Here is a 25,636-nt window from a genome sequence, read left to right on the forward strand (position 1 = left end):
CAGTTATTCCATGCATACATGTTTGTACACAGTGCAATGTACAGTACACATAGCCTACTGTATCCTACAGAAGTAGTAAGAGTACTATGAAATTGAGAACATAGCCAGGAATTTATAAAACATTATCTGAAGATAATTTTAGAGAGGAGTTTAGAAATAACAAAACAATAGTCAATGCTATTGCATATTACCAATTAGATAAAATAGACAAATACTGTAATACACAGCCAAATGCATCCTCAAAGCAACTGTGGACTATCGCTGATGATTAACATGATGTAAATTATGTAGGCTATAATATAACCATTTAGAGAATCTAATTTGGACTTGAAATCTAATTTTGAGCTTTATTTCTTTTCTTTTTTAAATCATAGTATTCTTCTAAAAAACATTATTACATATTCACAGAAGACAAGAAGTGATCGTTTTACAGAAATACTTATATTTTACACTCAATAATTATCAATATGTTAAATCCCATACAAATGCAGAGCAAGCAAAGAATTAAAAGTCATGAACTGTTTTCTTAATTGAAACGTTAAACAGAAACTCGTGCTTTTAACGGTCAGTTCAGTTAATACACACAGTATATTTTCAAATAATTAAAAACAGTTCCCTCCCTTCAGTTATGAATGTTAATAGATCATTTGAACATAATTGTACATTTTAAACATTTGAAGCAGCCTAAAGGGTATTACATGTCTGCAATTTATCATTTGAGAACACACTTGTACTTTGTTAACAGTTCAAGCCAATTACACATTGAAGTACAGACCTACTGTACAGAAAACCAACAAGCATTTGTGAAATCAAGACATCAGGGAAAGACAAAAATATTTCACCTTATTAAATGCATTTGCTAAAATATACATACATACATGTCCAATAATTAAGGCTGTAATGGCAAACCATCCATGAGAATTTTGGGAGGTGAAAATGATTTTAAATAAGTGAACATAGTATCAACATAGGCAAAAAAGGCCAACATTTGTCCAACAAAAAGTAACAATATTTTACATCTGTCCATACCTGAAAGTCATTAAGCTTTTATTTGATCAGTTGTGCAATATAAGTCAACACCCTTCCTATGTACTGCATTTACATACAACACACTCAACAGCACTTTCAAGAACACATTCATCCAAGATAACCTATTTTACATGATTTCTCAAGATCTCTCAACAGAAATATTTAAGCAAGATCATTCAAGCTATACATTTTTTATATTATTTAAAGGATTCTGTATCACTTTTAAGGCGCAGCCCTAAATCGACCTAGTTGAGTCAAACTCAGCTGTTAAAATATTACAGCATCAAGAGCAATGAAGAACTTTCATGCTAACTGTCAAACCAATGGCATAAACCAGAGACACTCCAAGATGTCAGTAAATGCCAGATGACCTGATGTACTGAGATGTATTCATGACCCTGTACAAAAGGGCCACTACTTTCTCCCAATCTCGCATTTCCTAAAGAATGCCAAAAAATTCCTGGGGCTTAATGTCCTTAATAATTTCTGGGAAATAAAAAAAGTTGTGTGTGTGAAGTATGGTACTGAAATGACAGCCTCCAGAGTCCCATTATGATTTCCACAATGAGACAGAGAATGTTTAACAAAATAGGCTTAAAGGTAAAGTTCCCCCCAAAAATTGCTCGCCCTCATGTTGTTGTATCATAAGTAAATCATGACAGAATTTATTTTTTGGTTGAACCATCCCTTTATAGGTAAACCTAAACTCTGAGACTTACAGGTAAAGCGGTATACAGTGCAGAGTGTACGCAGACAGGAAATTGTCAGCATCGCTGTCGACTTCAAACATTGTTGATCTGAGCTAAACAAAAGACTGCTGATCCAAGATCAGTTTACAACCTCTCAAAAACAGCATTCTGGAAAGGGGAAAGCTGATCCATGCTCAGATACTAAGATGCTTTATAGATATGGGTCATATTATTTTGTGGATTATGAATGTATTGTATTGCAGGGAACAGCTCGAGATCCGCCTGACAAGCATCTTTCCAGTGTTGGAATGAGAGATCAGCTCATTCACAGGCACAGAGGAATGGAAGAACAGCTGCTGAATCCTCCATGCAGGAAGTGCAAAATACCACCAGACAGTGTATTATGTTCACTCAGATTTGTAAAATGTACATCTGACCAAATAGGGCCCTGGATGTTGCGTATAGATTTTTAAATCCCTGCAAGACCACGCAGCCTAGCAGTAGCCCTCACAGTCCTCTTTCTTCACCTCTTATGAGATGAGAAAGGAAAAAAATTCAAAAAAATCAAAGCTGAACGTCAGGTGGGTGACTACTTGAAATTACAAGTGAGATAAACCGAGAGATCAGATGGAAATAGAGAGCAGTTCTGTAAATTACACAATAAATAATGGTGACAAATGAAATAACACAACAAACAAACAAACAAACACCAATATTACCCCGAAAAGAATAAAGCTATGGTGCAAAGAAACACAAACGTTCATCCGAACATTCTTGGTAATGAAAGCCAAATATTGGCAGTTGATAACAAATAAACAAAGAAACTTTTTGTCTTTAAAGTGCCCATGAATATAAAACTCTCTCAGATCAGATAGTGTCTTTAAATGATTATTTGTGTCTTATGAGGGCATCATCTCCCCCTTTACGTCGTCATCATTCGCCTCTTTATTGGATGAATCGTTGCTACTATCGTCATGGAGACCCAGTCTATGGAGCTCTTCCTCTGCACTGGCCAATGACGTCACTGTGACCGTGTGTTCTTCCATCTGCTTCTGAAGACTGTCCATCTCCAGCCTGCAAAAAACAACAAATCACAGGAATTGGAAAGGAGACGCCCTCAAAGCAAGAACCATCTGCTCTCTGGTTGTGGTAGCTTTACTTGTATAAAATGTGTGACACCTTTACATCAACGGGTATGGTGTATGAATCTTACTTTAGCTGTCTCAGACAGTTGTGGAGGTTATTGAGAGGTTCTTTATTAACAGATGTTGAGGGTTTCAACAGTTCGTCTAAAAGGGAAGCAGGAACAGGGCAGTCTGGGATTTTTACTGGCGTCACTGGAGTTGACTCCCCCTTCAGATCCATCCGCTGGTATGGGGGCGAAAACACAGAAAATACTCATACTTTTAATCTTAATACAATGGTCACTTGGAAACTAGTCTAGTCTAGTCATTAATTGCTAAATAAAACCTGTCAGGGTGGTCAGAACCCCAATGCGGAGCGGAGATTGTATATTCCCACTTATTCAAGGCTACTTAATAAATAATTAAATGGATATGAAACATTGATTTGAAATTAAATCAGATAATCATGTGAGAAAAAAAATGAGACCCCAGAGTCTCCAGAAACATCTGAATTCCACCTCCAGTTTGGATCTGTTGGTGTTTATATTGAAACATTGATTTGAAATGAAAATCACATTATTATGTGAGAAGAAAGAGACCCTGGAGTCTCCAGAAACAGCTGAATTCCACCTCTAGTTGGGATTTGTTGGTGTTTATATTGCAAAAATGACTGTCCGATTATCCCACTTTTTACTGCTCATTATCCTGATTATTACAGGACTACTTGCCAAATAAATGGAAATAAATGGAATGAAATATTGATTTGAGACAAATCATTTTATTAGCTTGTAAAGATCTCAGAGATCTATGAGAAGTAGGAAAGAGGCCTCGCAATACCCGGATGACCGGAAAAATACCACTTTATCCCTGGTCATTATTCAGACATATCAAACTGCTGGATGGCACTATTGACCATTTAGATTTGGCTATTCAAGAGAGGCATGCAATATATTACAGGTAGGATCCAAATAGAGGTTTATATCCAACAGAGATATATCGGTTTTGCCAATTAATTGGTACCGATAACAGATTTCTGGAACTATCGGTTATCAGAAAAAATCCACACCAATAGATTTTCCTCATTGTGTCCGGTGCTGGATCAGCTGGGAAGGGTCCGCTATCATTATACAGTATGAGAGCTGCCTGTAGAGGCGAAATAAAAACTATCACTTCACTGATGCCTAGTGCTTTTTGATTTGACACGTGAGACTACACTTCAGATGCGGATTTAAAACATTAACAATGAAATGTATATGGTACACTATGGCACACATTATCATATCATTATACAGTAATTAATTTGTTGACTACATGCTGCATCAGTAGAGAACAGCAGTATGTTTGGCGACAAGTTCGAGAGGACGCTAACATTAAAGCTAACCTTGATCGGTTAGAACACTGAGACAAAAATACAGGCCTAGCCAAATGCTTAAATGTCACAATTAATACCATCTATTAGCATTAGTTTATATACAGCATGTCGCGTTTATGCATTCGTTAGCCATCTAAGATGCATATTTAATGCTAGTGACATGAGAAAGCAAATTAATATCTTCATGCAGCCGAGAGAAACAAACAAATCCGAAATGCATCTGATTTCAAATAATTGTTTTTATCCTCACTGTAATACGATGACTTCAGATCGATCACATTCTTACACTAAAAATGCCTAGACACAGTGCAACAAATACAGTTTAACAGAAAGCAGGTGTCTCAATATGCTTTTAATGTTCTTTTTTAATTAAACATATCATCTAAAAACAGCACTCCTACACAAGATGCCAAATAAACAAAACGAAGGGAAACTAAGATGTTAGTCTAGCGCACATTTACATTGAAAAACAAATGGATAGTTGCAAAAGTGTTCAGTGTGAACAGCCCCTTACAGTTGGTGGAGATCTTTAGCCATTGCATCTTGCTGTCTTATAACCATTTCTCAGATTAAACAATGAGTCATTTAAATGCTTTTTCAGGAAAGATGTTCAACTTGGAAATGTGTGTCTCGAGATTCTCGCGTTCGGTTCCGGTCTGTTTGAACAGCCCCTGACCTGGATTCATAGTCTGAGCCGCTTCACCACCGAGCTCAGCCGAATACCATTGCTATCTGTGAATATTCTACTCTACATACAACTTTACTGAATAAAAAACAATGTGGTATTTCATGTTATTATGAAGCTTGAGTTTGGAGCATTAGAAATCAGTGCATGTCTAACACCTTGTGAACTGTCTATTGAAGCGTTTTCCCCCCTCGTTTAACTTTTGGCTTAACATTTGAGAATATGGCTAAAACGTATTTATTTTATGCTCTTTCTTAACAGCCAGGATAGAAATGTTCTATGCAATAATATAAAGGTGCTGAATGGTTTATGTATTTATTGCGCCCTCTTGTGCTGACTTAAAAAATTTAATATTTGATCATATATATTAATATTAATATTTTTATTTCATATAAAAATTACAATATATTTTCATGGTTCAGTACTGTTTATTTTTGTAATAAAGTTCAGCACTATTTTACTTTTGAGTGTTATTTTTTCATTCAGAAAAACTATCGGTTGATTAATTGGTTATCGGCATGGACTGCCCAACTTAGTAATTGGTATATGTAAAATCCACTATCGGTCAACCCCTAGATCCAAAATTAAAACTTAGTATCTGTAAAATCCACTATCGGTCGACCCCTAGATCCAAAATTAACACTTAGAAGTTAGTTGCCAGATTTTGGGAAATTTAATCAGAAATGGCAACATAAAGTTTAAATTAAGTATCTACTGTGTGTATATATATATGTGTATCTAATACACTAAATATTCCACACGGTAAGTCATCAAAACAAAAATTATAAGGAAGTCTTGAGTCAGGTGCAGTTTAACAGAGACTATATGCTGTGATTGTTTCTCGAAATGTTCTCAATTGACACAATTGGCAGGTGTGGCAAATAGTAAATGTTTGACCCTGATTATAGGCTTTCATGGAATAAAGGCTAGATTAATGTTAGTCGCACCTTTCTGAGCCTGCTGTTTTTGAGGTCCTGTTTGAGCTGGTTGTTCTGCTGAAGAACGGTCTTCATGCTGTTCCTCAGCTCTCCCACTTTAGCCTGCAGTAAGAATTTATCCTTCTGTGTGCTGTTCAGCTCCTCCTGCACCATCTCCAGCTCCACCTTTATCCTCTACACACCAAAACATTAAAAATGACAAGGTTCAAAAGAGCGTCACGGCAAATGCTCACACATTACAAACTGACACTGCTGAAAAGAGTAGCACCATCTCGGAGTGCATCTAACCTGTAGAGTTTCCTGCAGGGTGTCCATCTCTTTTTGATGACACTGTTCCACCATCTCCAGCTGCTGTTTCTGTGTCTCGATCTCCCGCTGTCTCTGCTCCACCTCCCACTTTAGATCCTCCACCTGCAGGGAGGCAGGAATGCAGTTTATGAGATTCAGTGGCTCGGAGTTCTCATTTTAGTGGTGCAATTAATCCACATTAACAGCACAAAAACACTCTACCTCTTGGTTGGTGAGGGGCTGTTTGTTGAGCTCATCGTCCAGTTGCTTCTGTAGGATCTGGAGTTGAGCGTGAGCATCAGCTAACTCCTCCTGGAAATGAGAAACCTCCTCGGAGTGCTTCTCATCCTTAGCACTGTTGCAGAAGACACAAGAGACACCAAAACATTTAGAGGTCTGCTCATAAACCACTATTATAAACTCAGTGTTAAAGCAATATTCAAGAGTGTCTTTTAAGACTTTTGCAATTTATCAATTTCTCCATGCTTCATCTCACAACCTACAGGCCATCAGTGCAGCAATCTAGAAGAGCTGACTTAATTATGGATCTCTTGATATATGACAGCAGTTGTGACTGTGACTGCATTTTCAGAATTTCAGAGGCAGCTGTAATCTTAAGCTTACAGCTGTAAACTTACGTAAGTGACTTAGCCTCTTTCTGCAGAGCTTTGACAAGCTCTTCTTTGGCCTGCAGGTCTTTCTTTATCTCACTCAGTTCCAGCATGGCTGCTCTGTAGTGCCTGCGGTTATGAGCGGCCTCCAGCTTGGCCTCTGCCACCTGCACAAACACACAGGTCACACGCATAAGCACATAATAAAATAAAAAAAGCTTTCAGAAGTTCTAAAGGGGAACTGGATGCAGCTGGTATTGAGATCTGAAGACGTGAGACCATATCATCTAGTAATTACCTGCTCCGTCAGATCTTTGACTTTCGTTTTCTCCTTCTCCAGAGCAGCCTGCAGCGTCTGCACCAACTGTCTCATCTGCTGGTCCTCTTCTTCTTTACGCTTTAAAACTGCCTGAACCTAGAGAGATTCAGAAAGGTCACAGAGATGCAAGTCAAAATGATGCAAAACAACCTATATTAGGCAGATTTGTACGAATATTCCTGCTAATAATAGACTGTGATAAAGAGATTATATGATGTAGCATCACACCTGCAGGTTGAGCTGGACCAGATCTGCTTCCCTCTTGGCCAGTGCAGCCTCTAAGATATTGGCATGTTCTCGCAATGTACTATGGGACTTCCCAAGACCAGACAGTTTCCCTTTCTCATGCTCCAGCTCCAGCACAAGCTTCTTATTCGCATCCTCCAGACGACGTATTCTCTTTTTAAAATTCCGTGACTCTTGGAGCTGTGGGCAAATAAGGGAAAGAATCCATATGTTACAGTAGATCACCACAGATTTTATTTAAATACCACCATTATATACCATTTGCACCATCACATACTATCCAACTAGACTGATAGCAATAGTTAAAGAAATAGTTCTCCCAAAAATGAAAATTCTCTTAACATTTACATCCCAAATGTGTATGACTTACTTTCTTCTGTGGGACACAAATAAAGATTTTTTTGAAGAATATCTCAGCTCTGTAGGCCCATTTCATGCAACTGAATGGTAGCTAGTACTTTGAAGCTCCAAAAAGCACAAAAAGGCAGCATTAAAGTAATCCATTGGTTAAATACATGTCTTCAGAAGCAATATGATAGGTGTGGGTGAGAAACAGATACATTTTTAAGTCCTTTTTTACTATAAGTTCTCCTCCCTGCCCAGCAGGGGACAGTAAATATGAAGAATGGGAATTGCCAAAAACAAAAGAATGTGAATATAAAAAGAGATTTATACAAAAAAAAACGACAAACACTACCGGTCAAAAGTTGTTTCTCATGATCTGAAGGTGTATGCTTAAATGTTTGAAAATAGTTTTGAAGACAAATATATAATTGTGCCACCATATTAATTTCATTTTAAAACTAAAACATTTTATTAAAAAAAAGGTTTTTGAAATTGATGACTTGGACCAAATAATAAAGAAAAGCAGCCAATAATTGCCCAACATAGATGGGAACTCCTTCAATACTGTTTAAAAAGCATCCCAGGGTGACTACTTTGAAGATATAACACAGTTTTGATTTATTTTGGATTTTGTTCAGTCACAACATAATTCCCATAGCTCCATTTATGTTATTCCATAGTTTTGATGACTTTACTATTATTCTAAAATGTGAAAAAAAAAATACAAATAAATTATAGTAAAGAATAAGTATGTGTTTCAAAACTTTTGACCGGTAGTGTAATATTGATCGGTTTCTCTCCCACATCTATAACATTGCTTCAGAGGACATGGTTTTAACCATGGAGTTGTATGGATTACTTTTATGCTGTATTCATGTGCTTTTTAGAGCTTCAAAGTTCAGGCCACCAGAACTTGCATGAAATGGACCTACAGAGCTGAAATATTATTCTAAAAATCTTTGTACGTGTTCTGCAGAAGAATAAAGCCTTTACTGGGATGGGAGGGTGAGTAAATGATGAGAGAATTAAAAAGGGTGAACTATTCTTTAATGTATAGTAATGCCGTTTAGTACACATTATGTTTTAAGTTATTGTTATTTTGCTCCCACACCTTTCTGACCAATGAATTTCCATGACTCTTCAGTCATTTGTGATTACTATATAATGGATTTTTTTAAAAATACGCTCCATGGGAACCTCTAATCACTCTAGTCCACTAACCAGAATGGATTTTCCACTATTTGTTATTTGCATAAAAAGGAAAAGGAACCATACAGAAAAATATTGGTTGCGTTTCAGATAAAAATAATCCTTGACTTGGACTACAAGCATCATTTCACTGAGCTCTTTCCTGACTGAATTAGTATTAGTCACTCACTTCGTCCTCCAATTCCAGCACTTTCTCCTGATATTCCTCCAGCTCAGTGCTGGTAAGGGTGATGACCTCCTGCAGCTCTTTCTCCAGCATGGCTTTACTCTGGCTCACTGTCTGCAACTCTGCCTGTAGGGACTCCACCTTGGCCTGAAATAATGACAACAGATACACATCAAGTAAATAAATACCAAAATACAAAGAAACTCACTCTTTGTTCAACTATAATCACATAAAATGTTAGTTGTATGGATTGTGGATCAAGGAAAAGGGTAAGAGTTATAACCATGGTGTATCCATGCTTTCAGTAACTGTGCTGAATACTAATTGAATGACTTAGAATTGTACTATATAATATTGTTGAGAGTTCACCTGATGTTCCTGGCTATTTCCTCCCTCTGAAACCTGAGCTCTAAGTTTGTCGAGTTCAGCCTCAGCTGTGTTTTTGTCTGTGAGGGCTTCCTGTAGCCTGCGGCTTAGGATGCCCACTGCATTCTCATAGGCCTTATGCTTGGCCTTCGTCTCCTTCTGGGCGCTGGTCAAATCTGTGCCCAAACGCTTCATTCTCACCTTCTGATCTGAGATGGCCCTGGATGAGCAAAGAACAGGAACATTACAGTATGTTAATATGGATGGGAATAAAACTTGCAGATAAAGCTGAAGGATTTTGGATTAATTCCCTGCAGCGGTGGTTCTAGGGGCAGTGAATATTCAAAGTTTAGAACAGAACTTTGTGGATATGTATGGGGCCACCCCCTCTGATGAAATATCGGAATATAACACACTTTAAATAAAAGTTTAATATAATAGAAGTGTCATTTATATAGTAAACTTTTAAATATTACTGAAACCAAAATTAAAAAGGTCCCACTTTGTCTCAGCCCCAGATATGCTCAAAGTTCAGGAGTTGCATGGTTTTAACACTGTGTACAGTACTGTGCAAAGGTTTTAGGCACTTGTGAAAATGTTGCATAGTCTTCAAAAATAATGCCATAAATAGTTTTCATTAGTCAATTAACATCATACAAGGTCCAGTAAACATAAAAAGCTAAATCAATATATGGTGTGGCCACCTTTGCCTTTAAAACAGCCCCAATTCTCCTAGTTACACCTGGACACAGTTTTTCTTGGTTGTTGAAGATAAATCAAAGCTAAATTATGATGTTCCAAGCTTCTTGGAGAATTTACAACAGTTCTTCTATCTATTTAGGCTGTCTCAATTGCTTCCGTCTCTTCATGTAATCCAAGACTGACTCAACAATCAGTGGGGGGTCATAACATCTGTTGCAGGGCTCCCTGTTCTTCTAATCTAATCTTTTCTATTTGCAAAAGGAATGTTTGGGAGTCTAACATTTATATTTCCTGTTGACACACTAAAGCTGAAGATATAAATAACCATCTTAATAACATCTTAAGTGCCTAAAACTTTTGCATAGTACTGTCCTTTAAAACTGGATTTAAAAAACACTTTCCATAGTTCAACGCACATTTTTTACAGTTAACAAATTTACAATCTATTATTGATTCATCAGGCTGTAAAAAGGCTAAAATATTGCTTATGAGGAAAAAACTGTTGCTAGTTTTGCCAAAATTTGCTAGGTTCAAGGTATCGTGTCTTTTAGAAATTTCCTGGCTCTAGTTTGCAAATTCCTTAAGCACACACCCCCCCCCAGACTATGTATATTGGGTGATGGGGCGGTCATTAAAGTAGGTGACAAAAATACCTTGGAACACAAGCACTGCTGCCTACATGTCACATAACGCATCCATGATGTCAGAGACTGAGCTGTGATCACTATGGAAACCCTTATGGTATGAGAGGAGGTGTGATTGATGACTCACTTCCTTGCTTCATTTTGCATTTGTTCGATCCTATTCCTCAGACTTTCATTCTCTTCGGACACTGCTGCCAGCTGGTTCTGGTCAAACTGAAGAGACTAAAGCATACAGCATGGAGATAATCAAAAACTTCTCCAGCATGTCAAGATATACTCTACATATGTATATAGGAAACGAAGGCTATATCCTTAAACTGAAAAGTTAGCACTGCTGCTCTGCATTACAGAAAATACAGCACAAAGCTTCGAAACAAATAAAAGCACTATACAAATAAAAATGACTTCACTTGACTTGTGAACTCTCAAGGTTGGTACCTGCAGTTGACAGTCAAGTTGGTCTCTTTCTGTCTTTACGGATTGTAGATGGGCTTCCAGACCATTCATCTGCTGCTGGACTCTCTCCACTTCCTTCTGCAGATGAGCCTGTTCCTGCTCGGCACTCTTCTTCTCTCCTTCCATTCTCAACAGCTCCAGCTTCAGGCCCTTCACCTCCGCCCCCAGACGCTTCTTAGATGCCTTCAGCTCTGATATCAGCTGGTCTTTGGAGCTGGCATCTCTCCTATACGCTTCAACCATTACCTGCAGGAAGCGAGCAAAGACACTTCTACCAAATACAATATGAGATCTTAACTTTGATTTTACCATTATGTTGTTTGGTTGATTGTTGTCATCATGACAAAATTCTTCAAACAACAGACAGAAAGACTATTTTCAGAGTTAGTAAAACACCACCAGCTTGAAAGATTTAAAGGAATAGTTCACCCAAAAATGAAAATTCTCTCATCATTTACTCACCCTCATGCATTCCAGATATGCGTGACTTTCGTTCTTCTGCAGAACACACAAATTAAGATTTTTAGAAGAACATCTCAGCTCTTTAAGTCTATACAATACAAATGAATGGTGACCAGAACTTTGAAGCTCCAAAAACCACATAAAGGCAGCATAAAAGTAATCCATACTACTCCAGAGGTTAAATCCATGCCATCAGAAGCTACAGCAAATGATAGCTGTGGGAGAGAAAAAGATTAATATTTAAGTCCTTTTTTATATATAAATCTCCACTTTCACTTTTTTTTTATTTTTGATGACTCACATTCATCAAATATATTATATTGCCACCTATTGGGCAGGGAGGAGAATTTATAGTAAAAAAAGATTTAAATATTGATCTGTTTCCCACCCACACCTTTGAAGACATGTATTTAACCACTGGAGTCATATGGATTACTTTTATGCAGCCTTTATGCACTTTTTGGAGCTTCATAGTTCTGGCCAGCATTCACTTGCATTGAATGGACCTACAGAGCGGAGATATTCTTTTAAAAATCTTCATGTGCTCTGCAGAAGACAGACATTTGGGAGTAAATTATGAGAATTTTCATTTTGGGGTGAAGTGTCCACTGAGTTTAGAGAGGGTAAGGAGGCATTACAATGTGGATTTTATTCCGTTTTTAACGGACTACACTTTGAAACGTGAGAAATACCTTTTGCTGCATGAACTGCTCTTTTAGTTTCTGTGCTTGTTTTTTGAGGGTGCCATTCTCTTTTTGTAGAGATTCAATCTTGGAGACAAAGAGAGGGAAAAATGCTATTTAATGCACTTTTAATGTTGAATGTTATTTCCTACACATGTTGAAATCCATTTTCCTCTGAAAAAACCTTTTGAGTAAAACCGTGTCCTAAGAATGCTCAAATTCGGTTATAAACCTCTCACCTGTGTTGCTTTAACCTGCACTTCCTGTCTGAGCTGGTCAAGTGTATCTGAGGCCAGTAGCACTTCCTCTCCCAGCCTCTCTGCTCCTTCATCAAGCTCGCTCTTATCTGCACGTGCTGCTTGCAGAGCCACTTCCAGGACAATTTTCTCATTCTGTAGATACTGCAACATCTCTTCTTTAACTGTGGCATCTGTCTGCAGCTCTTCCAGTTGGGCCTGGAGCTCCTCGTAACATGCCTCCAGCTGGTTGAGGGCATGCTCTTTGGTTTGGAGAGTCTCCTGAGTAGTGGTGAGCTGCTTCATCAGCTCTAGGTGCTCATGCTGGAATGACTCCAGCTGGGCATCTTTCTGAGAGAGAGTGAGTTTTACCTGAAAAAGGAAGAAGCGGATGAAAAGTAGAATAGGCTCTTTATTTTACCTAGCGACCAGGGCTGGAGGAAATTTTGTCAAAGAACAAAGCTATCTTAGATTACACAGTCTCACTGGAGTGACCTGGGGTTAAGTGTCTTGCTCAAGGGCACAATAGTCATAGCTCATGGATAACCTATTCCAAATAAGTAACAAGCTCAAATCTTTAACCACAAGGCTACTTTATCCACAATAAATGGGGAAAACATGGTGTTATTACCGCATGCTTCTCTTTCAATGTGTAAGTGTGTTAAGAAGTGTTTAGTTACCTGCTCTAGCTCTCTCTCCAGTGTTGTGGCTGTGTTGGCTAGTTTGAGCAGATGCTCTCGCTCATCTTCAAACTCCTCCAGCTTATGCTGAAGATCTTCCTCCACCATCGTCTTCGCCTCCTGGATCTGAACTATGGCTGATTCTTGCGTCATCATGTCCGCCTAGGTCAAGAGAGTATCAGTATAACACAAAAACAGAAGAACATGTGCAATCGTAGAAAATATACAACACTAAAATATGACAACAAAAAAAGAGAGATTGACATTGACGAGTTAATATCAGTTTGCCAGACCTCTATGCTCTGTAACTGTACAGCAATCCTTTCCTTTTCTTTTATAGAGCGATGTTTCGACTCTGTGAGTTGGTGCGCTAGAGTAACATTCTCCATCTTCAGATTTTCTAACATGCCGATCTGAGTCATTTGTCCTGCCTGAAAGTAAATATACAAACAAAACACAGTACAGATGACTATTTTACATATGAAGCTTTCTGATAAACATAGCATTTGTAAACATGTACATATTTTCAGTATTTACATAAAAACCAAACCAGCCCATCTGGCACCAACAATCATCCATGCGATTATCAAATCAGCCAATCAAATGTGTGGCAGCAGTGCAGTGCATAAAATCATGCAGATACTGGTCAGGAGCTTCAGTTAATTTTCACATCAACCATCAGAATGGGGAAAAAATGTGATCAGTGATTTTGACCGTGGCATGATTGTTGGTGCCAGATGGGCTGGTTTGAGTATTTCTGTGACTCCTGATCTCCTGGGTTTTTCCATCCACAACAGTCTCTAGAATTTACTCAGAATAGTGCCAAAAACAAAAAACATCCAGAGAGCAGAATTTCTATGGATGGAAACGCCTTGTTGATGAGAGGGAGGTCAACAGAGAATGGCCAGACTGGTTTGAATTGACTAAGTTTATGGTAACTCGGATAACCGCTCTGTACAATTGTGGTGAGAAGAATAGCTATTCTGAGATGCGGGTAAGCTCTGTTTTGGCGACACGAGGGGGACCTACAGATATTAGGCAGATGGTTTTAATGTTGTGCTTTTTTATTTTTTGGAAGGGGGTTGCTCGTAAGGGGATCATCATATTCGGAGATTCTGTCTTAAACAATATTATTTTCCTGAACTCAAAAATGCACCCTTGTTGCGTAACTATACCTGCATGTTGGCCATCTCTCCCTGCAGTCGTACGCGTGCCTCCTGTGCCAGAGTCAGCTGCTGCTGGTACCAGAGGCGGAGCTGCTTCAGCGAGTCCACCTCTGCCTGCGAGGTCTTCAGTCTGCTCTGCAGAGCGTTTCTCTCAACCTGGACCCGCTGAAGATGCATCTGAAGGCCTCCCATCTGCTGCTGCAGCTCAGAAACTGGGTGAAGAAACAGAGCTAAATACACAAATGTGCACTTGGAAATGTGAAAGTGGGCATACTGAGGAGAACATATGGATCAAACATCTGCTGGTCTGGAGGACGTACCTTCATATTACTCAATGCTATGGTAACAGCAATGGAAATAGTTTTGTAGTAATAGTAAAGTACATTTACTATTACTGCAATTTAATAAAATCTAAAGTAACATAAAAAGGCTGACCCTCTTTAGTGAGTAGCATTAACCAATTAGACTGACATTTCTGAGCATTCCAAATGTTCAGGCTCATCTCTGATGTCTTCACCAACCACTCTGTTCTCACCTGTGCTGTCCTTGGTGTTCAGGCTTTGCTGCATCTCTTCCACTTTACCCATCAGCCTCTGGTACTGCTCCTCGGCCAGTTGCAGGTCATTGCCCACCGAAGCCAGGCTGGCGTTCTTCCCCTCCAGACTGGTCTGAAGTTCCACCATGGCCTTCTCCAGCACTGAGCAGCTGGAGCGTAGCGTGGTGACCTCTGAGGTGAGGGCACTCTGCCTATCCTGGCTGGCCAGGGTCTGTTCCACCTGAGCCTGCAGCTGTGCATTCACTGTGGCCAGTTGCGCCTGGAGCTCCGTTTTTTCCTTTAGAGACTGGAGATACATGATGGTTTTAGATGGAGTAAGTGGATGGCAATCATGTTTTTCTATGATGTGTGTGGTATGTTAAGGCTGAATACACAAATCTTTTCAGCACCTTCCTCAACATGTAGTTTTTCTACTGGTCTATACAAAATGGCAAACTGATTTGTTCTGATTGGGCACTATGATGACAAAGACACAAATGCTTGATACTACTGTTTATTTTGATGCTAAGCTTTCATAAAGGGATAGTTCAACCAAAACATTTAAATTATCTTATCATTTACTCACCCTCATGCCATCCCAGATGTGTATGACTTTCTATCTTCTGTGGAACACAAATTAAGATTTTTTTGAAGAATATCTCAGCTCTGTAGGTTCATACAATGCAAATAAACAGGGTCCAACATTTTGAAGCTCCAAAAGCACACAAAGATAGCATAAAAGTAATCCATACAACTTCAGTGGTTAAATCCATGTCTTCAAAAGCAACATGACAGGTGTGGGTGAGAAACAGATCAATACTGAAGTCCTTTTTTGCAATAAATTGTCCTTCCTGCACAGTAGGTGGCTATATGCACCCAGAATGCAAAACGCATTTAAAAAAAATAAAAAATTAGAATATGAAAGTGGAGATTGATACTACAAAAACTGTGCCAACCATATCACTTCTGAAGACAAGGATTAAACCAATGCTTTTTGAGCTTCAAAGTTTCGGACCTTTAGACTTGTGTTGCATGGACCTTCAGAACTGAGATATTCTTCTAAAAATCTTTGTGTTCAGCAAAAGAAAAAAAGTCATACAACATCTGGGATGACATGAGTAAGAAAATGATGAGAGAATTTTCATTTTTAGGGTAACTATTTTTTTTAGAACGACTAATTGCAGACAAATAATTGCAGACAAATACTAAGTAAAGGCTTATATAAAGTCAGTCGATCATTTTCACAAACTGAAAACAGTGACTGGAGCAAAGCAAAGGGGACTCGTATCACCCTAAAGGAGGTTTGTTTTGATATAATAATGGCCAACTGTACATTTTCCTGATTGTTACTCGGCTACCTACCTACATAAATAAAAGCACATCCAATGTTGTTTTTAATATAATTAAATATATATATATTTTTTTTTAATGAGTCAGGTATGCAAGACAAGAAACTACCACACTAAGAACTATTTAGGAAAGCTGTCCGGGCCAACGGACAATTTTATAGTTTAGCCATGTAATCACATCTTAAATTAGGAACTCATTTCATATATATTTATGTTGATGGCAGATGCATCTGAAGTGACAAAGAAATTAATACGTTTTGTTGGTTAGGATTATCATCACCACCTGATTGGCCTCGGAGGACAGGGACTCCAGTTGTCCTTCTAACCTCATTTTCTCTTTCAGAACCTGGAGCATCTCATCATGAGTCCCCATCACAGAGCTTCCATATGACACACTGCCAACACACACACAAACAAACAAAATAAAATAATCAATAGTCAGGCTGGTTTTCATGATAGATAATGAGGTTCCCCTAAAGTCCTTCAAATTTAAGTAGTAGACAATAATTTTTGGAATGGACTATCTGATGGGATGGCATCTCTGTTTTTTCCATACCTGCTGGAAAAGCTGTCTCGGCGACTACATGGCTCCACGCTGGCCTCTCTTTCCTGTTCCAGCTCCTCTATGTGCTGCTCATCAGTGGCCGCTTGCAGGACTTCCTGTAGTGATGGGAACTGGCCCATGGCTTCTGCAGCAATTTCCCTCCCTTCTACAGTATATGGAGCCTTTGGCCTGTTCACTAATGCCGCTAACATATTATAAGCCCCTGTAGCAAACATACTACTATAAGATGAGCTATCGCTGTCATTGCCATCCGCCCTAAAACCTGATTCGCTTCCATCCACTTCAGAAATATTGTCTCTGATTGGCTGAGATGATTCCAAACGGGTGTTGGTCTCAGAGCTGATGCTAATTTCAGAAACTGTGGAAACAGAGCTGATGGTTGAATGTAGCGAGCTAAACGACGAGTCGGCAGATGCTGAAACTACACCACCAGACATCTCTGAGCTTTTATAGTCAGAATCAGGGGATTTATAGTCAGCTAGAGAGTGGATCTTGCTTGAACTCGATGATTTAAATTTCTTCTCCTTGGATGAAGGGATTCCGAGGCTTCCTAGTTTGGGACCACGAGGAACGTTGGTGCGCAAGAAAGAGTATTCCTTCGTCATGGCAACAGTACTGGCCCGCGGGAGAGCCTCGGGGTGGAGCATCAGCTCTGGGTCCAGAGTGCTGAATCCACGGCTCTTAGGAGTGGGGCAACGAGTCTGAGAGAGGCAAAGAGACCTAGATTAACAACAAACTATCTGAAACAGTGGCAAACACTGGACAAACACAGTACTGCTTGGTTTTTGGCAAGTCCATATCGAAAATATTGGTCAAATTCAAATATATTTAAATAAACTTCCAATGAAATCTGTTTTAAAGGATAGTTCACACAAAAATGAGAATACTGTCTGACTCACACTAATGTAGTTTCTTCCATCCCCGAATGCTAGAATTTTTCAGTGAAAAACAAATTATGATGCCATAAGACATTTCTTATTGATCACTATGAGAAGGAGGGGGGCGTGGCCAGGCCATGATAGTGCACAGATGGTGCTGAATCAGCTGATCAGTGGGAGAGCGAGATAAATGGGAGCCAGATCCGCCAGTTCGAGAGAGACACAAGCGGCCGTATTGCATGTGTGTCTGTTTATTCTTTTAAGACTTTGTTTTAAGTTAAGTTTGACATTAAAACTTTATGTTTACTGTTCAGCCGGTTCCTGCCTCCTTCCTCGACCTTGAAATGTTATAATCATGTCTTATCGAGCTTCAAAAAGTAAAAAAAATTGTCTGTAAACTTGTGCCCTGTGTTCCAAGTCTTGCCAAGCCATACTAGCTTTGTGTGTGGAATAGACTGAAATTTCAATTCACTATTCACTGGAAATCTTTCACTTCACCATAGCTCTATAAAGAAATTGTTCACCCAAAAATGAAAAATTCTCGTACATATATATTCACCATCATGCCATCCCAGATGAGTATGACTTTCTTTCTTCTGCAGAACTCAAATTAATATTTTATAAATAATATCTAAGCTCTGTAGGTCCATATAATGCAAGTGATTGGAGGCCAGAACTTTGAAGCTCCAAAAACCACAGAAAGGCTGCATAAAAGTAACCCATATGGCTCCAGTGGTTTACTTTAATCCATATTATCTGAAGCTATAAAATAGGTGTGAGTGAGAAACAGATCAATATTTAAGTCCTTTTTAATATAAATCTCCAACTTTTACCAGCACCGACCAGTAGGTGGCAATATGCACAAATAATGCAAATCACCAAAAAACTAAATTTGGAAATAAAAGTGGAGATTTCTAGTAAAAAATTACTTTTTCTCACCCACACCAACCATAACGCTTCAAAAGACATGGATTTAACCACTGGAGACTTATGGATTACTTTTATACTGAATTTATATGCTTTTAGGAGCTTCAAAGTTATGGTCACATTCACTTGCATTGTATATTCTTCTAAAAATCTTTGTTTATGTTCAGTGGAAGAAAGAAAGTTATACACATCTGGGATGGCCTGAGAGTGAGTAAAAGCATGGGGGGTTCAAGACCATTTTGACTGGGGGGCAAGGTTGGGCCAGGTGTGCTTGTAGGAGGGCAACTGTATTATACCTTAAATGTCCCCCAAACATATATAAAACATAATTTGCTGTTTAAATATTTGCAGACATGCAATTTTTTAAAGACAACTAAAGATTAACAAAATTTAAGTACTTTTTTTTTTATATAAAATATATAAACAACATTCTGGTTTTACCCACAAACTTTAAGCCATGTTGCCATGCTGTTCTTTAGAATGACTAATGCAGTAAAGTTCTTGGATAAAATTAATTTTAGGTTAGAATTTAATCAGTAGGCTATAATCAGCATGTGCAGGTGTTATTTATGGTCACCAATTCCTTTAAGATTCTTTTAAGAATTTTTAAGCACATTTCTAAATTCACTAGTTCATTTTAAATAGTCCAGTGTAACATGTGCATTTTTAAATGCATGTACCTATCTCAATAACTACGGGTTTAAAAAAGCTGCACGCATCGAAATAAGTTATTATCATTATTATGTCTGTCAGTGTCTATGCGCATTCCTCATTCAGCACGCTTGGTGTGCACCTCTTATTAGAGAATGCTGTTGCTAATATTAAGCTCAATTCTCCGTTATTGAGCACGTGTGTGCCTCTCCCTTGTGATTGGTGCCCATTAAGTATTTGATTGATAAATGGTGTTCATAAAGAGGACATTGTATTTTTTACCTTCTCTATTTATTCCGAATACTTATAAAGCGAACATTTAATACATTTGTAACTTAAATTAAATTTTAACCCACTAAATATTATTATGCAGTCATAACACATTGATGTTTTGTTTTAAATATAATTTGGTTGGTCTATGTATTATGATGTGGGGTCACTGAACTCAGTGGGATGGAATATGAGAATACCTCTCTTACCGTTCTATCACTCAATTTAGGGGGGCAAACATATTGACCCAGGGGAACTGACCAGCTTTTACAGATGTAGTCACTATGAACTGTGGTAATTTAGAAAACAGTGTGAAGATTCTTAAATTCTCTTTTTATATTCCACGAAAAACAATTAACATCAAAGAGTTTTGGAATGACATGAGGGTGAGTAAATAATGAAAACATTTGTTTTTGGATGAACTAGTCCTTTAAATGCACACTCACTGGATAGAAAGTAATATCCACACATTCGGTGACTCACTCTATCTTTGTGCTTCTGCACTCTGTATTGTTTGAGCTGTTCCTCTAAACGGCGACGGGCCTCTTGACGAATTTTCTCTTCATTTTCCATATCCACAGATGGCTCATTCGAAGCTACAAGAGAGACATGGTCAATAAACAAAGAAAAAAAAACAGAGGTGAAAAGTTCAGATATTGTCAACCATTGATTTTACGGGAAAGTGTGAGCTCATCAATCCTGAAACATGCTTGTTAAACAATTTGGGTAAAGGGATGGTTCACTCAAAAATGAAACACATATTGTTACAAACATGTATGACTTTCTTTCTTCCATGGAACATAAAGGAAGACGATGCGCAGTATGTTGTCTCAGTCACTATTCCTTTTCATTGCATCTTTCTTCCATGCAATGAAAGTGAATGGTGACTAAGGTTTCTGTCATTCCATCTAATGTTTATCCTTTTGTTTTCCAAGGAAGAAAGAACGTCATACAAGTTTGGAACAATATAAGGCTGAGAAAAGTGACATTTTTTGGGTGAACTATTCCTTTAAGAGTAAACATCAAGAGTTCTAAACCCTATTGGGCCATTCCAACTGCCTTAGTCAGAAATAGTCAAGAGTCATTCTAACAAGAGACAAGCCTGTTAGTTCTTATTAGTTCAAGGCTCAGCCATATGCCATATTCAAGCCAAATTAACTTGGACACCACCAAGACAACATGCATTCAGAAATCTTGTCATCTCATTCCCAGACAGAATAAATTTATCCTGAATCACCAAGACTGACACTCTTCCCAGCACCACAACCCCAGGATTGTTACCAAATTCCTCACCACATGGAGATTAGAATTGCAATGAACATCAGCCATCACAGAACCCACAACCACAGGAGAGACTTATTAGCCGGGGACATTATGCAATTGCGTAAGATTATAAAAGCCGAAACAGGACAACAGGGAAGGCTATACCAAAAAGGATGGGTTAGCCTATTATCAGCTTCAAAAGCCAATAACTTCAGCAAACTGGGGGGTTAAAACACAAAAGGGAAGGACGGTGATTTTTTTTTGGGGGGGGGGTCCAGTATTTTATGCTTACACAATTCAGTCTCCTGCATTGGAATACTTAGTCTGAGCGATTGCAACGAGTCACCCTTGTGAACAGAGCCCTCTGCAAGAGCTCCCTCAGACTTCTCTAGACTGTCAGGGAAAGAGGCCACACCTGGATCCAGCTCTGCAATCAAGGAGTTGGTGAGACAGCTCCCCGGGGAAGGAGTTGTCAGAGGTGGGGTGCTGTCTCCACAAGCTTCCTGACACTCCACCATGACCTCTCCATTTGGCAACAGCTCTGTTTTGACATGACCTACCACAAAGAGAAGGCAATCAATGAATTTCAATTTTGAAGTTGCACAAGTTCTATTTTTATGTTTATGTTATGCTGGCTGATATGGGAATGGTCTTGGATTATATTCTGACACCTATATCAGCGTGGATGAAGCATCGTATATACGTTTTTGTTAAGTGATGCCATTGTATAAAGGCCCTATTCACAGATGCACCAATTTATTTGGCAACTTGCCACCAAAGTGTCTAATAATAAGAGGGTTACCGAGATTAAGTAGGTAGTAATCAGCTGGTCATGTGATCTCAACATGGCTACCACATTAGGAGGTCCACCCTTATGTTAATTTTTTTACTTGCGTGAATCATCATTTAAATGTGCACTTTTTTTCCACACATAATAGGTCTAATAGGACTATTAATTTCTCCAAAGGTAACATTTTCTTAAGAGTGGAAAAACTAGCTTAAAAGGGATTTTCTCATCATTTACTCACCCTCATGCCAACCCAGATGTGTATGAATTACTTTTTCTGCAGAGCACAAACTAAGACTTTTAGAAAAATATCTCAGCTCTTTTGGTCCATACAATGCAAGTGAATGGTGACCAGTACTTTGATGCTCCAAAAAGCACATAAGGCAAAATAAAGTACTCCATACGACTCGTGATTTAATCCATGTCTTCAGAAGCAATATGATAGTTGTGGGTGAGAAACAGATCAATATTTAAGTGCTGTTTTACAATTAATCTCCACTTTCGCATTCTTCTTTTTGTATTTGGCGATTATTTGTGCATCTCGCCAGATTTTTTTTCAGATACGTCTCAGTCCGGACGCTCTGGCTGCTCAATTCGGATTTAGAATGGTCTTTTGCATCACTCTTAATGTGACATACAACGATGATGTCAAAAATCAGTGACTGCAGCATGGAACATCACAATATTTACCTGTCTCCTCCGTAGCTGAGTTTTTCTTGTGCGACGGAGTTCTGTCTGCACAGTGACTGGACAGGGTGCTTATTTGGAAAGCGAGATGATGCACCTTCATTTTTCCTGCATCTGTTTTGAAAGCATCATCACGTGGGTAGTACGCCTACATCCTTACCAAAGCAACCCATGCAGATAAGTTGGTTATGTCTGAACATGCAAATCTGATTTGATTACTTGCAATTAATAGTGTGGGCAGTCTGCCTGAAAAGATCTGATTTGAGAAAAATCTGACTTGCCTGCAGCCTAGCCTCATATTGCTTCTGGAGACATGGATTTAACCACTAGAGTCATATGGATTACTTTTATACTGCCTTTATGAGCTATTTGTGCTTCAAAGATTTGGTCACCATTCACTTGCATTGTACATACATATAGAGCTGATACACTATTCTAATAATCTTTGTGTTTAGCAGAAGAAAGTCATACACATCTGGGATGGCATGAGGGCGAGTAAATTTTGAGAGAATTTTAATTTTTTGGGTGAACTATTACTTTAAGTGCACCTTAAAAGGTGAACACAGTACTTTTTGAATGTGTTGTCTTGGATTTAACTGACAACTAGCGGTGTGGATGCAGCATAATTCAAATGCAATAGTTTTTCGTTACGATGCCATTGTAAAAAGTCACTAATCTCTGTTAGCTATGATTAATTTAGTCCCCAAGTGAAAGTGTCCAAAGTGTCCAAACAGTATGATTACTGGGATTAAGCGATTCGAATTTGTTTGGTCTTGTGATTCTATCATGGCAGCCCCCATTTATGGGGCCCTCTCCATAAAGAGTAAAATGGCTTTTAAAAGGTTACTGATATGACTGAAGTCTTTATCTCATGCGAGCGGTCATGTTTCCAACATGTTTCAAAAATACAATTTGAAGTTAAACTTTTTAAATGAGGAAAGAATTACTGAGCGCCCCTTTAAGGTCCAAAGCACAACCCAAATTAGCATGATCACATCTAAAAGAGCACGATAAAAGTCATTCCTGAGTTTGTGATTGGTGCTTTTGTTCACAACCTCTAAACGTGATTAACAACCAGTGTAGCTTGAAAGTTCTCTTTTGCAAAAGTCTTGCAAGACAAGTTAAACAGCCTAATCAAGCTAACGTGACAGTTCAGGAAATTGACGAAAGAAGCGTTGTTTTGTATCCTACTAAATTGAAGATGTATACTGAAAATTTAATTTACAAATGGCATTTGCTATAAAATGTGGGAAGAAAAAAACATCTTAAAGCAAGTGATGCAGTAACAGCAAATGTGCACTTAAAACATTAAAATAAGCACAACAAACCATTACAATCAATAAAAGACATCAGCATAACAGAGAAAACGGACTCAGCTAAACAGCATTATTTTATATTACACAAATCTGAAAGTATGACTTTCTGATTGCAAGTCAATATTCACAAATGTAACCATCTAATTTAAGCAATACTGTGCATAACATCCCTTCACAACCTTATTTTATCATTTCAAAAACTATGCAGTCAAACCCCTATTTGCACATAATTCTAAGCAGAACACTCACCATTAGGGATTTTCTCTGATAAGAGTGATCTGTCCAGCTCCCCATTCTTCAGACATTCTACAGTATTGCTGTTTGTATATTTGCTTTGTTGTAAATTCGGCTGGTGAGGATTGGACTCGGTTGAGGCAGCATCTCTATTTCCATTTTCCATTTCTCTTTCAGTACAGATGCTGCTTTTGCATCCATGTACATGAGTTGAGTCTCACTAGTGCAATCTGCTTTTACTTCATGCTCTGCAAACTTTGGTTAAAACTGTAGGCTGGCCTGGGTGATGGAGCAAGAAGTTGTTGAGTCCTCTGTGATCCTGTGGAATGGAAGCATTCGTTTAAATGGAGAGTGCAATTTTTTTACTTAATCAAAACAGTGGTGGGTAAAATGATTAATTTACTATTAATTAGTCACTATGCTGAGTCTTCCACCATACACATCATATAACTTATTACAGGGACACTCCCCCTGGTTCAAACTCAGGTTAAGTGTCATGATCAATGTCATGATCAAAAGAAACAATGGTGATGAAAAAATTCACTTTATGCCACTGGAACAGGATGTTGCATTACCCATTTCATTCATGCTTAAATTATTGTTTGTATACGGAGTCTGTATTAATTTGCTGTCTGTTACATTGTGCTACTGTGTTGTTGTAAATAGCATGTTTCTCAATACCGCATGGTAGCACCAAGGTTTCTTGAGAAACTGCAATTCCCAAAACAAATGACAACAATACTGCCTTTGATAGTTAATGTATCACACAATATAGGGGTTTGAACCTACAACTTTTCACTTTCCAGAACACATCTTTAACCACTAAGCCTCACCACCACAATTAAAAACAAATCACACGAAATTAAATTAGTTGCATTTCAGAAAGATTAAAGGGCTTGTATAACTTATTAATGACCTAACATTTGAACATATTGATTTGTTTTAAACAGATGTGGTTCAAATGACAGTTGCTTTATTTCAGTGTCATGACAAATTCGTGAATGACATGCCTGGAGATTCGTTTTCGCGGGGTTTTTTCTTCTTTTCTTCCCCCCAGAGTGGTGGATTAATACGTTTTCTGTGTCACACAAGAATGCATTATTAGACTACCCAGCAGCATATTAATCTAACTATAGACTAGTGTGATTTAGTTCTTATTTTAAGAAACCTGTCAGAACTCTGACATGAAAATGAAGCTGACATTACTTTAAAATCAAAGCCAAATAATGTCGTATATAAGGAGTCATTCTAAACAGCACATATAAACAGATCAGACTATCAACAGCATGGAAAAACTAGTTCTATTACCTGTCACTTTAAGATAATGAGATAATGTATCTCATTTGGGTGTAATGGATTCGCCTTAATACACGGTCACAAACAAACCTATTCTAAAAAAAACAATCAACAACATGGGAAAATTATTTGACCATCCATATAAACGTGAAATGTTAGTTCATTATTATGAATCTCATTAGCATCAGTGTGTTAGCTGCTTAGCCTCATCGCACGATTTCTAGAAACCTCAGGCAACGGATGCATGACATTGACACGCGACTCCGCTACTGCAAAACAATCTATCAAGGCCAATAAATTGTGAATAATTAGTGTGACGGTTGACTGAAACTGTAAAAAGTAATTATACACCAACCTTTCGTACGTTCCCCTCTCTGCACTACGTGGCTGTTCAATTTCCGTCTTTCAAAAAGATCCGATTAGCAACCTCTTCCGGAACAATAAAGGTTCCGCTTCGAGTTG

General features: G+C 38.3%; 1 protein-coding gene across 2 annotated transcripts; it reads right to left on the reverse strand.

The window, feature by feature from the left end:
• Positions 1-359: 359 nt before the first annotated feature.
• On the reverse strand, positions 360-25,575 carry LOC127643071 (golgin subfamily A member 3-like). 2 transcript variants are annotated; one of them, XM_052125624.1, is made up of 24 exons: positions 25,530-25,575; positions 23,894-24,197; positions 21,270-21,410; positions 20,075-20,187; positions 16,857-17,566; positions 16,584-16,695; positions 14,952-15,258; positions 14,426-14,628; positions 13,544-13,681; positions 13,251-13,412; positions 12,574-12,942; positions 12,344-12,421; positions 11,172-11,435; positions 10,861-10,955; positions 9,391-9,607; positions 9,025-9,168; positions 7,284-7,481; positions 7,035-7,151; positions 6,764-6,903; positions 6,348-6,480; positions 6,126-6,248; positions 5,847-6,011; positions 2,932-3,086; positions 360-2,792 (listed from the first exon to the last, which is right to left on the reverse strand). In XM_052125624.1, the coding sequence occupies exons 2-24, from the start codon at positions 24,042-24,044 to the stop codon at positions 2,618-2,620; spliced, it is 4,410 nt and encodes a 1,469-aa protein (XP_051981584.1). In that variant the 5' UTR covers positions 24,045-24,197; positions 25,530-25,575; the 3' UTR covers positions 360-2,617. The 2 variants fall into 2 exon arrangements, with proteins under 2 accessions (XP_051981584.1, XP_051981583.1); XM_052125623.1 differs by having other exon boundaries at positions 21,147-21,410.
• Between the last annotated feature and the right edge of the window lie 61 nt (positions 25,576-25,636).

Source organism: Xyrauchen texanus, chromosome 4 (genome assembly GCF_025860055.1).
Source record: "Xyrauchen texanus isolate HMW12.3.18 chromosome 4, RBS_HiC_50CHRs, whole genome shotgun sequence".
NCBI classification, from domain to species: Eukaryota; Metazoa; Chordata; class Actinopteri; order Cypriniformes; family Catostomidae; genus Xyrauchen; species Xyrauchen texanus.

Excerpts from the sequence above, each read along its gene's own strand:
- LOC127643071 (XM_052125623.1), bottom strand. The coding sequence starts at position 24,044 with ATGGAAAATGGAAATAGAGATGCTGCCTCAACCGAGTCCAATCCTCAC. Across the intron at positions 16,696-16,856 it reads CGAGACAGCTTTTCCAGCAG|TGTGTCATATGGAAGCTCTG; the intron begins GTATGGAAAAAA and ends GTGTGTTGGCAG. Across the intron at positions 15,259-16,583 it reads TGTCCTCCGAGGCCAATCAG|TCTCTAAAGGAAAAAACGGA; the intron begins GTGGTGATGATA and ends ATGTATCTCCAG.